Consider the following 12,293-nt stretch of genomic DNA (forward strand, 5'->3'; position numbering starts at 1 on the left):
AAAAGAAAAGAAAAAAGATCAGATGGACCTAATCATCCTTCCTGCGAATACATAAAACTACAAAGCTGCTATAAAGAAAAACTTTATTTTTCTTTGGAAGGATTGTTTACTTCTTTTATATATATATATATATATATATATATATATATATATATATATATATATATATATATATATATATATATATATATATACATATAAATATATATATATATATATATATATATATATATATATATATATATATATATATATATATATATATATATATATATATATATATATATATATATATATATTTTATATATATATTTTTTTTGGGGGGGGGGGGGGTGCAAAAAGATAATTTCACAATTGATTTCCAAGTTGCTGTGTGTTTTAGTAATAATGCACTGGACCTCTATCTTTTACCCTTATCTCTTCCATGTATCTCCCTGAATGATTTCCTGCATGATTCCTATTGGAACGTCACTTTTATAAGGCGAGAAATAATGGCGTCATTGAGATGATTTAAGTTGAGACATTCTGCTGCCCTCTGCTGTTCTGAAACTATGTTGTACACTGTATTTGTATGGCTAATATTGCTGAATACATCATTGAGTAGTAGTACACTTACACAGTTTAATGGATGAGCTCATTAAATATGTAATTAAAATGATGCTCAGCTTTGATTGACATTGTCAGAGAGGTATTATCAGATTTTTTTTTTCCTTCAATATTATGGTTGTAGCTTGCAGAAGGCACTGAGCATTATTAGCTTCATCACTTCAATGACAGAATTTCTGACACACTTATTGAATTGGAACCCATTACATCAGTGGTGTCCTAACTCGGTCCTTGAGGCCCGGAGTCCTGCAGGATTTGGATGTTTCCCTTCTCCAACACCCCTGAAGCTCATCAGCAAGCTCTGCATAAGCCTGATCACGATCCTGTTCATTGCAACAGGTGTGTTGGAGCAGGGAACCATCCAAAACCCGCAGGACTCCAGCCCTGGAGGACCGAGTTTGGAGTCTTGATTAGAATTGTTCAAGGTATTATAGCCTACCTGATAACTACAACCATAATGACAAACATTGATAATTGTATTCATCTCAGACAGAGCTAATCAAAACTGAGCAATATTTTTTTTACTATTTAGAATTGGCAGGTATACTCGCTACACTTCGACTTTCACACGTGCTGGTCATTTTTTCACATCATCCCTGGCATAGCGAATAAGTCGGAATTTTAATAATCAAAATCTCCTTTCTCTCTCTCTTTTGTTTTTTATCTCTTTGCCTCTGCAGAAGAGCCAAAGCTGGTATAACGTAAGTGCTCCTTTTCTTCCTGTATATGTCATTGACGTGCTTTTGTGTGTTGTTTACGACCGCGTATGTGTATTGCTGACAAGTCAGTGTCGAAACAAAGAACAACAGGTGCTTTTGATCTACGATCATACTTAACATGTGCTTGATTCTACAGTAGGCCTACTGTACAAGTGTATAAAATTAAAACAACTTACAAAGCAGCAACAGGAGTAATATTTCAGTAGGGAATGCCCTTTGTTACTGGAAATACACCAGGCCGTAAAAGTACCTGGTTTATGTGCAGTGTGTATCATGCCAGCAAGTTTCCAGCAGTTGTCATGTTGGGACAATCTGACAACTGTTCAATTCAATAATTTGACAAATAAATACATATACAGTAAATGTCATACAAAAATTAGCTTGTAAGTGCCTGTGTTTCAGTTAACCTTTTTGTTTTCATGGACGCATCTCTCTCCTCCACATGATTACCATATACTCTATCAACATAGAGTGTGATAATATGTCACGCTCCGTTTCACCTACTCAAAGTTTTCACAAATTGCGGTAAAACCAAAGTGTGTCACAGTGGGTTTAATCAAGAACAGCCATTCAAGAATTGAAACACACATATTATGTCTCAGGTTCTCCATAAATCTTGGACATTTATGACTCCAACTTTGATGTAACACCTGAGACATGGCCGAGTGCAATGTGGAAAAATGGAAAATGTCGATTCAACAGGAGAATTGAATATTGCAGTTTTTTATCATACCACTAGGTGGTGTGCTAACTCTGTAAAACAGTGATGGCACCGATGTGTTTCATGCCAAATCTTCCATTGACACACTTTTTGACTGTCTGTTGGTTAAGCCCACACAGTGCACAAGAGTATACATGTTGGACTTGATTCCTCAGCCTTGAACATTCTCCACCCAAAAAAAAAAAAAAAAAAAAAAAAAAAAAAAGGGTTTGTTTTTTGTTTTTACCAAATCACTCTTAGATTATTATTATTATTATTATTATTATTATTATTATTATTATTATTATTACTCCCTATTTGTGTGTACAATCTCTCCCCAGCATGAAAGACAACACATCATGAGAGTAAGCATGACTTGTATTTTTATTTTTTTTTGCTCACTCTGGCCTGTCAAGCTGGCAGCATGATAATAATCTATCAACCCTCAGTCTGTTTGTCATTTCATTTACCGAGTGCTGTTCCCACCCCGCTGCAAAGCCAAATCACACGCTCGGATGTATATCATTTTGAAAGCTTCAAATGCATGAGAATTATTGCTTAATGGGTTATGTCAAAATGTATTTACGGTTGGCGTTAAATTATTGATTGGGAGTGTACAAAATGTGAATTTCAAATCTCTGTTCTGACTTCTAATTCTGGTATGCAACAGGTGGCAACAGACGCATGGAGGTTCTCACTGTACTAAACAAATCCATCAATAGGGGGTTACAGGCAATATTTGAATGCCTTTACATTACATGGCAATGGAGCAGGAGGCTTAAAGTGTCTGGAAAGAGTCTGGGACACTATTTGCTACAGCAGTGGACTCTGAAAAGGGGATAACGTAAACAAAGCTTTGTCCAAAAAGCCCCAACAGATTCTTTAATACCTCGCTAGTGCACTGGATTGTTAGCATGCTACTCACATCTCTTCTACTAATATCAGCATAACAATTAGAGGTTTAGAATTGACACTATTAACAAGAGACTGAAAGCTAGCCTGTACAGGGCAAAAGAATGATGATGCTCATTTTCTTTGTGTAGAATTAATTAGTTGATAACATCACAAAAATCATATTACTTTACCATATGTCTCTTAATTCATAAAAAAAAAATAATCTATTTGTATTCATGTATGGGTGGCACAGTGGAGACTGGTTAGAACATTCGCGCAGTGGTTGTGCGTTCGAATCCAGGTTCTATCCGGCTCGTTTGCGTTTTCTCCCTGTGCCTGTGTAGGTTTTCTCTGAGTACTTCAGTTTCCCACATTCCAAAAACATGCATGGCAAGTTGAATGAGCACTGTAAGCTCTCCGTAGGTGTGAATCTGAATGCGTGTATGTCAATTTGTGCCCTACTGCCCTTGTGATTGGCTGGAGAGCAGTTCTGGTGTGCCTCTCACCCAAAGACAGGTGGAATAGGCTCCAGCAACCCAAGTGAGGATAAGCGGTTCAATGGATGGATGGATGGATAGATGGATAGATGGATGGATGGATGGATCTATTTGCATGCATCCATTGTCCCAATGTGCAAGACAGTTGAGCCTCAAAGTATAAATGACCTCTGCAAAGTGCAAAAGAGTGAAATCAAGAAAGATTGTTGTCATATGTGTTTGTTGGTTGTTTAAGTTATTAATACGCACAATTGTTTTTAAGCTTCCACAAAACCTTGTGAAATATCACGTGAAGATCACCTTAAATGTTGCTGCAAGTTGGGACTACATAGTGATGTTGCAAAAGTAAGAGCTCCATCTAGTGACTGAGCAGTGTGGAAAGGGGGTCTGTGGTCTGATGAGTCTCCTATTTTTTTATTTATTTTTTTTTAAATCCAAAACAGAGCGGAAAAGCATTACACGGATTCTTATCAGTACAAAGCTCAAAAGCCAGCATCTGTGATGGTATGGGGGCATGTTAGTGCCCACTGAATGGGTAACTGTGAAAGCACCATGAATGCTGAATAGAGGTTTTGGAGCAACATATGCTGCCATACAAGCAACATTCTTTTCAGGGACTTCCGTGCATATTTCAGCAAGACAATGCCAAGACACATTGTGCACATTACAACAGTGTGGCTTCATAGTAAAAGAGTGTGAGTAGTAGACTGGCCTGCCAGCAGTCCAGACCTGTTTCCTATTCAAAATGTTTTCTATATTATGATGGGCAAAATACTACAATGAAGACTGAGCAGACATTTTCCCAATCCAAGAAGTTATTATCTACATTCTACCTACTGAAATACAGCATCAACAAAAGTATGATTCTGCTGATTTTTAACAGAGTGGTAAAACTTTAGCTGAATCAACTTCAGGTTATTAAATATGGGACGGGTCTCGAATAAGCTTCGGCTTCTACCCGTCAGTCCTTCTTTCGGATGTCAATGTTGCAAATGATGTGATGTGATTGATGTAAACTGTAATGTGTCCGAAAGGAAAAAATGAAAAAAAAAAATAAATAATCATAATCTTCTGCGTGGACAGGGATCTAAAAAAATTCTTGCCAGGTGGCAATTTTGCAACGCCACGCCAATATCCTTGCATCTGTCTTGAAATATACCTGAAATGAAATAGAGTCAAGGAAGTGTACAGTGACCTTTTCTGTATAATAAAACACTTGTGCTGGTGCTCTAAATAGTCACTTCTTCTAAAGATGTGTCATAATTACAAGCTTGATATTGTACATAACTTGAGTTCCTCTAGCTTGACTAATGGTTGTTTCAACATTAGTGTGTGTTTTAAAAGCCTACGGACTGGACTTGGAACTGCACACAAGTGTTATTATATTTGTCATGAGATTTTAGGGGTGTTATCGGAACACCACGATTCACTGAATACAACAACGAGGCTTGTTCTCTGTTGTGATCCGTATATTTGCATCCACCTCATGTCCACAGTGATCTCTAACGTCACTGAAGCCACAGCTATTTACATTTCAAATTGTCCTTGAGTAAGTTGTGTGAATCTAAAAGGCTAGATTCATCTGCACAAGCTTTATACGAATCCTTCCTGTGCAGCTCGCCCCTCAGGCTGCACAAACAAGAGGGAATACATTGAGAAGAAAAAAAAAGGGTGGGGAGTGCATGTGGTTGTTATTCAAAACAGCAGAAGAGCTGTTGAGGCTGCCAAAATACGATGGAGTGTGCGAGCGGTTTTCCTCATTCTTCATCAGTATCCACACTGACACCCACCCACATTGCTGGCGTTACGTAACAATAAAATGGATTGAAGTCAAATATTAATGAAAAGCCGCTGTGTAAAAAGGATGAGTTTATCAGTCCCCCCCACCCTTAAAATGACTCAAACCCCACCCTGGGTTACAGTACCAGCCTCTTCCATCCCTGTCTGTTTGTGCAGGGTGTTAATAGTTAACCAGATCTATAAATGCTGTCTCTCGCTGACTACCTAAACACTGCATTGGTGAAACAATGACCTCGTTCTTCACTTGATTTATTGGAGGACAATGAGTTGAATGAGCTTGAAATAAAGGCCCACTCAGAGCTGTGGCGCCGCAAGTCATCTCCAAGGAAAACGTCTGTCAGTCTGAGTTCAGCTGAAATTTTTAACCACATGCCAGAAAGGCATTCGACTTGAGAGACATGTTTTATGTGAACAAGTAACACTTTTTCATCAGTTCCTGCTACTACAATTTCAGTCCACAGAGAGTGTTTAAAAGGCATATACTGGGAAACAGCAGGAATGAAGGGGTAGACTCATACTGCCGTGGCCTCCATCAACATGGTTGCCTCTGGGTTCTTGTAAATATTTTTAGTCAAGTGTTGCAGCAAGTTATGCGTGACAATTGTATGTGAGTTGCCATCGAAATAGAAACTGCAAGAATTGCATCTTTCTGGCCTGCTGAAGATTAACATACAGTACTTCTTGTCATGTGTTGTGTATACACGAGTGGCCTCAAAACTAAATTGAGCCAAAAAGGGACCAACTGGCACTTGGGTCAATTTGACCCAACTTTTTTGGTTACATATTTAACCCCAAAAAAGTGGATCAAATGACTAACTCACACACACACAAAAAAACAACATTGGGTTGTCTTGTACTGAACAATCCGAGAAAATTGGGTTATTTTCTACAAAACAAAAAAAAAATGGGTTGTTTTATGGGTTATTCATTTCACCCAACCTTTTGGGTCAGAATTGTACTGTTTGTGGGCTACAACCCAATTAATTTGACCCAATGTTTAGCGTGAAATGAATAACACAAAAAAAATTGAGTAAACCTTTGGGTTACACAAATAACCCCATAAGATGGGTGGTCGCCCCCCCTTTTTGCCTACACTCTAAAAACAAAATTTAAAAATTCCAGTTTCAGTCAAAAAAGGGCCAACCTCCTTCTTGGGTCATTTTGACCTAACTTTCTGGTTTGTTGTGTGCAAAACAAACCAAAAAACTGGATTGTTCGAGAAGAAAAAAAGAAGCTAGTCCAACAGTTAAAACAATCCAATTGACACAATGTTTTGCGTTAATTGCCCACACATGAATGACCAGTGACCACACGTGAATGGTTATTTATTTAACCCAAAAAGTTTGGTCAAAACAACTCAGTCCATTTGACCCAAATTTTTTTTTTTTTTTTTTTTATTAACATTCACTGCCTTTGACAAGTATATATGTCAATTGTATTTTTTAGAGCGGTGCTAAATGGGGGCGAATCTGAGCATGCTCCACTGTAAATATCAAACTTGGAAACAACTTTACTGATGCCCAACCACCGGTAGATGACATCATTGCCCCATTTTATAGGAAATAAACACAGGTTTCAGAGTCCATGGGAGAAATGGCTGTATTTTGGCAAACCTACATTTTTCTGCTGTCAATTATAAAAGAACGGGACGGGACAAAAAGTAGGGAGTCTATTCTGTTATTTGGTAGATTCGGTTTATATATAATTATTGAATGTAATATCACGTGAGTATTGGAAATGTAAAAATTTTCTATAATGACTGGCAGTGAATGAGTTAAATAAATAACAGTTAAGTCAAAAATAAATAAATAAAATTTGGGTCATAAAGGGACCCATATGCTACTTGGATCAAATTGACCCAACGGGGTTATTCTTTTAATGTAAAAAGTTGAGTCAAATGGATTGGGTTGTTGACCCAAGTGGCAGTTCGGTCCCCTTTTCACCCAAATTGTTTTGTTTTTGTTTTTGTACTGTTTTTTAGAGTGCGGTGACAATGTTGGTTCATAGCAGCCTTTCCTAGCATTGTGCTTTGAATCCAAATTAACTGTCAGCATAACTTATTATAGACCCACTATTATACATCCAATATTACTGCTTTTGTCCAAGTTCACAGGCAAAAGCAATATTTATTTAATTAATTATGCCAAGACATTGCCATTGAGTGTCCAATCAGAGCGCCAATCGGATGCCCTCACTATGGAGAATATTTTCTTGGTGTCTAAAACTGTACAATGCAAATTCAAAGCTTGAACACGTTCAATTCTGGGAAACTGGGACTCTGACTCTGATTTCTTCAGATTCTGAAACCTCAATTTTAAAAGTTCCACTGCACTGTAACATATTTATAAACGTTGTTGAATTTAGTTTGTTTTATTGGCGCATCAGTTTGACAACATCTCGGCATTGTTGAAGGGAATTGCAGTTTCACATTTTATCATACATATGTTACACTGGCTGTGTTGTGCTGCAGCCCAGTTCTGACTGTGTCATGATTGATGGTGTTGTTTTGCAGTCGGAGGTAACTGGAGGTTATGCTCACATCTGTTCTCTGTAACTCAATCACTTGGCCAGACTCAATACTCCCTGCAATAGACTTAAAACTTCTCTAAACATCCTCAGCTATGTCCACCCCCGCTGCCCCTTCCCCATTCTTTCACTACTTGACGTGCTTCATTCCGTGGCTCATAAACAGACTAATTACGCTCTCAGACCCGGGCAGCACCACACACAACTCACACACTTCCTCGGAATAAGAGAGAGGAGTGGTGTTGGTGGGGAGGTGGGTGCTTCTGCCATGATAATAAAGGACTTGTTGCTCGGGGTTACTCGAGGGCAACGGCCGTAACTCCTCTCCCTGTGTGTGTAAAAGGAAGAGAGAGAGACACACACAAGGCTCATGTGGTTGATGTGTGCCTGTGTGTCCACTGCTCAACATTGACAGGGAGCAGCAACCCAAAACACAGAAGAGGGCGGACACTCAACAGCTACTCTTTACTTTTAGTAATCTACTGACAAGCCCTTCAACATCAGTGACACTGGCAGGGGGTTGCAGGCAGGATATTCGTTTCTATCCATGAGACACAAAGGATCGAACATGGAACCGGATGAAGATTGTTTGATGTCAGATTGGGAGGCTGTGCTGGAGCTGGACGAGGCCCTGACAGGGTGGCTTCTGCAGGGTCCAGCAAGAGGGGAGTGGGGTTGGGAGTGGGGCTGGGCCACCTCGGACCTTCAGGAACCCGAGTGGAGCTCTGAGGAGATTCCTGCAGTAAGTCCTTCTCTACTTTGTAAATAAAGTCTTTTTTTTTTTGAGGGGGAATTGGTCATTTAGAAAGATTCATTTGGAAGGACCAAAATGAGGCTACTTATAAGTACTATTAAACTCTCTCTCTCTGGTAATTCTCCATTAACAAATAAATAAATAAATGTACTGGCCTGGTTGTGACTCATTGCTATTCGAATGCTCAAAGAGCTCTGTTGTCTGGAGTCATCACAGGCTGGTTTATCATTAGCATACTGCTCACAAAAGCACATATTTTGAGATTCCAAACTTGCATGTCAAAGGAGATGTTCTTTTCCCACCGGCCTGGATCCAAAGCAATATACATTTTCCAGTATACATCTTGTTGCTGGGATGGCAGCTATTGTTTTACCTACCTCGAGGTTTCCTGTTGAAGGAAAACATCAGGCGCAGACAGCGAGAGCCCTTGCCCTGGCACACATTTGGAGATTTGATACAGAGCATCTTCTTTGTGCAAAGAATGAGCTTGACAGATCATCTTGTCCATTTTTGTCATTTTTTTTTACATTGTTATGTTTTTGGGATGAAACTAAATACAGACGCCACAAAAACGTAAGAATGTAAAAAAAAATTAAAAAAAAATGGACATATGTTTTTCATATAGGAGCGACGATTTGTACTATCGTCATTGGGCCAATGCCCGACCTTTTTTCAAGGTGTCACTACTTGCATCGTAACACGGGCACGTGGTGGACGATATTGGTATCCGCCGCCCCCTTGTGGCTGCTTTATGATCATGAACGAGAAATGCTATTTCAAGAAAATGTGCCATTTTGGGATATACTGTATAGGTCTTTCATTTAATTTATCTATCATTGTATTGTAAGGACATTCTATGTATCAAAAGTACTTGTGGTATTGGTACTTGTGGTATCAGTGACAACTCAAGAGTTGAGTACTGGTATCGGTCTGAAAAAAGTAGTATCGAACATCACTCATTTGTACCCTTATGATTAAAAGTTAAAGCATTCATCAGTTTCTTTTTAAGCCTTGGTCATTACGTTTTCAAATATAGCTGTAGCATTTGTTACACCTGCACAATGTAATGAAATCCCATATAAACATACTGCTGCTTATGGAAGCACCGTTCTTTAATACTATTTTGTCTAATAGCTAAATGAAACATCCAAAAACAAACACCTCTCAGTATATTGGAAACAATTCACATACAGTATTATTAAACAGACGCAAACATTGATATATTTTGAAAAAGCCCTTGCATTGGATCGATTGTGCAAGTGTACCTAATGTTATGGCCGTTGTGTAGCGTGTAAGTTTGCTGTGTGATGCCAAACTGAGAATGTGTCTCATTTAAATGCTCACAGCATGTTCATTGAATGATCTGCAGTGGGCTGTTTTGGAATTGAGCGTCTACTAAGACGCAGCTTTTGATGTGTAACTCCATTGAGCCAACATCCATGAAAACAATCTTGTCAAAATCCTGCACTCGAATCGTGATTGTCACCAGTGTCAGACAAGGGATTTGACAAGGTTTGAAAAAAAAAAAAAAATGAACCGTGCTGCTTAACAGAGACCACGCTTGTGTGTGAACGAGCAAGCATGACGATGGATGTGTGTGTGTGTGTGGATATGGCGTAGCAATGTGTCTGACTGTGCTCGTCCCTGCAGGTGCTGAGCCCCACATACAAGCAGCGCAATGAGGACTTCAGGAAACTCTTCAAGCAGCTACCTGACACAGAGAGACTCATTGTGGGTGAGCGGACGCTAGTGACATGCAGACGCCATCTGACACTATTGCCTTGCACCCTCATAAGGTCACATGTTTCAACTTGTTTGAATGTTATGGCGCAATTTGACTTGCCTCGCAGTCCTCGTGACCTCACAGTCCTCGTGAAGACTGCTGCTATTGTCTGGAAAAAATAAAATAAAAAATCTAATAATGAACCCCAATTGATTCAAGAGCACAGATATCTATGTGTCATTTTTGTGGTTAATATTTACACATGCAAATGTGTTATCCATATCCATGCTAAAATTGGCTGTTCCTTGTCCGTCTAAAAAGGTTTTACATAAATTGTTTACAAGCATATTTTGAATAGTCATGATGTCGAACAAATTGCACCGAAAACAATTCATCCTATTATTATTAAACCCACGCCACCAAAATACATGAACCCATTACGTGAATTTGGTGATAGACAACACGATGATATAGCCGTTAGCACATGATGAACAGACAGCACAGGTGAAATGGCAGCTATACAGTTCTAGTTAGCATTGTCAATTTGTGTTTTGGGTAATGCAGTGGTTTACGAACTAACTTTCATGCAGCTAGCATGGGATCAGTTTCCTCTCATATCCCTATTCACGATACGTACAAAGCGGACTGATTGCGATATTAGATACGTGGAAAAGAAAAGAGATGAATGGTGTGTCTTGTTCTGATGCTGTGTAATGTCTTCATGCAGACTACTCGTGTGCTCTGCAACGGGACATCCTCCTACAGGGACGACTCTACCTCTCCGAGAACTGGATCTGTTTCTATAGCAACATATTCCGCTGGGAAACACTGGTACGCTTGATGCCACTCTCCGAGCTTGATTTTCGTTCTCATAGCAATTCTAATGTGCTCAGGGGCAGGTTAGACTTTGTTTTGGTATTTTTGCAGACGTGCGGAGCTTGCCGCAGTTTCAAATAGTCATTTTGTGCCATTGTCGGCATGAGCATAGCCAACTTGATTCACATCCAAGAGACACTGTTTACATGGTCAAAGAAGAAGTTCATTTGATGGCATCCACGTAGGACATGGAAGCACACAAAGTACGTTTGTAAAGCACTGCAAGCAGTCCTTGGATGGTGGTGGATGATGAAAAGTTGACCAGGGAGATCAGAGATCTCCAAAGCTATGTCATGGCCAGTGGGATGATTTTAAATATATGTAAAATAGAGATTATAATAATAGTAATGCCTTCAATGAATGTTGTTGTCATAATTATGAATGAAATACAATAACAGACACCACACATGTCTGCAGCGCTCAGAATCTGTCTGCCTGAACCTCAATCAAATTCACCAAAATTGTGTTACACTGACTGCGCCAATACTTTGATGTGATTCCAGCAGGCGTAAAGTTTAGTACATTTTCAGCCACCTAAATGTCAGGTGCACCAGGCGTATGTCAAAGAACCCGCCCTTTGTATGCCGGAACACCCAGCATGGTGCAGAGAGATGAATCAAATTCCAAACAAGTTGGAGAAGTTGGCTGTTATTTTGCATATTTACACTATGCGTCTTCACACGTGCAGCTGACGGTGCGGCTAAAGGACATCTGCTCAATGACGAAAGAGAAGACCGCACGCCTCATTCCCAATGCCATCCAGGTCTGCACTGACAATGAGAAGGTAAGGTTGGTGAAAAAAAAAAAATGTAAATACCACTTCTAAAGTGAGACTGAAATAAAGTAACATAGTTTTGAATAATGTGAATTGTGTCCACTTAGATTGGGGACCTAACAGGGACTTTAGTGTTGATTAGCTCAATGCGGTCATTGGAATGTGCAGAATAGCTTAATTATCAGCTCTGTACCTAATTAAACTTTTTTCTCGGCAGCACTTTTTCACCTCTTTTGGAGCCAGAGACAGGACGTACATGATGATGTTCAGACTATGGCAAAATGCGCTGCTTGACAAGGTAAGACAACTGAGATTATGGGCTATATTGCGATGGTTTACAACAATATGCAAACTATACCCTGGACTGGTGACCGCTCAAGAGCCACATTTAATATTTTTAGTTACAAATAAAACATTTTAATA

The 12,293-nt window shown here is 39.2% G+C and overlaps 2 protein-coding genes across 10 annotated transcripts in view; one reads left to right on the forward strand and one right to left on the reverse strand.

Moving 5' to 3' along the window:
- Positions 1-12,293, reverse strand: part of LOC144033067 (C5a anaphylatoxin chemotactic receptor 1-like) — a 463,289-nt gene that overhangs the window by 403,560 nt on the left and 47,436 nt on the right. The window lies entirely within an intron of this gene.
- gramd1bb (GRAM domain containing 1Bb) overlaps positions 1-12,293 on the forward strand; it is an 89,123-nt gene that overhangs the window by 65,212 nt on the left and 11,618 nt on the right. For 5 of the 9 annotated variants that reach the window (XM_077540762.1, XM_077540764.1, XM_077540761.1 and 2 more), the window contains 6 exons: positions 1,287-1,307; positions 2,367-2,390; positions 10,147-10,231; positions 10,947-11,050; positions 11,784-11,879; positions 12,088-12,168. In XM_077540762.1, coding sequence (XP_077396888.1) covers positions 1,287-1,307; positions 2,367-2,390; positions 10,147-10,231; positions 10,947-11,050; positions 11,784-11,879; positions 12,088-12,168 — 411 coding nt within the window. The remainder of the gene's footprint in view (positions 1-1,286; positions 1,308-2,366; positions 2,391-10,146; positions 10,232-10,946; positions 11,051-11,783; positions 11,880-12,087; positions 12,169-12,293) is intronic. The other 4 variants (XM_077540766.1, XM_077540769.1, XM_077540768.1 and 1 more) reach the window with 1 other exon arrangement.

This window comes from Festucalex cinctus, chromosome 13 (assembly GCF_051991245.1).
Source record: "Festucalex cinctus isolate MCC-2025b chromosome 13, RoL_Fcin_1.0, whole genome shotgun sequence".
Lineage (NCBI taxonomy): Eukaryota > Metazoa > Chordata > Actinopteri > Syngnathiformes > Syngnathidae > Festucalex > Festucalex cinctus.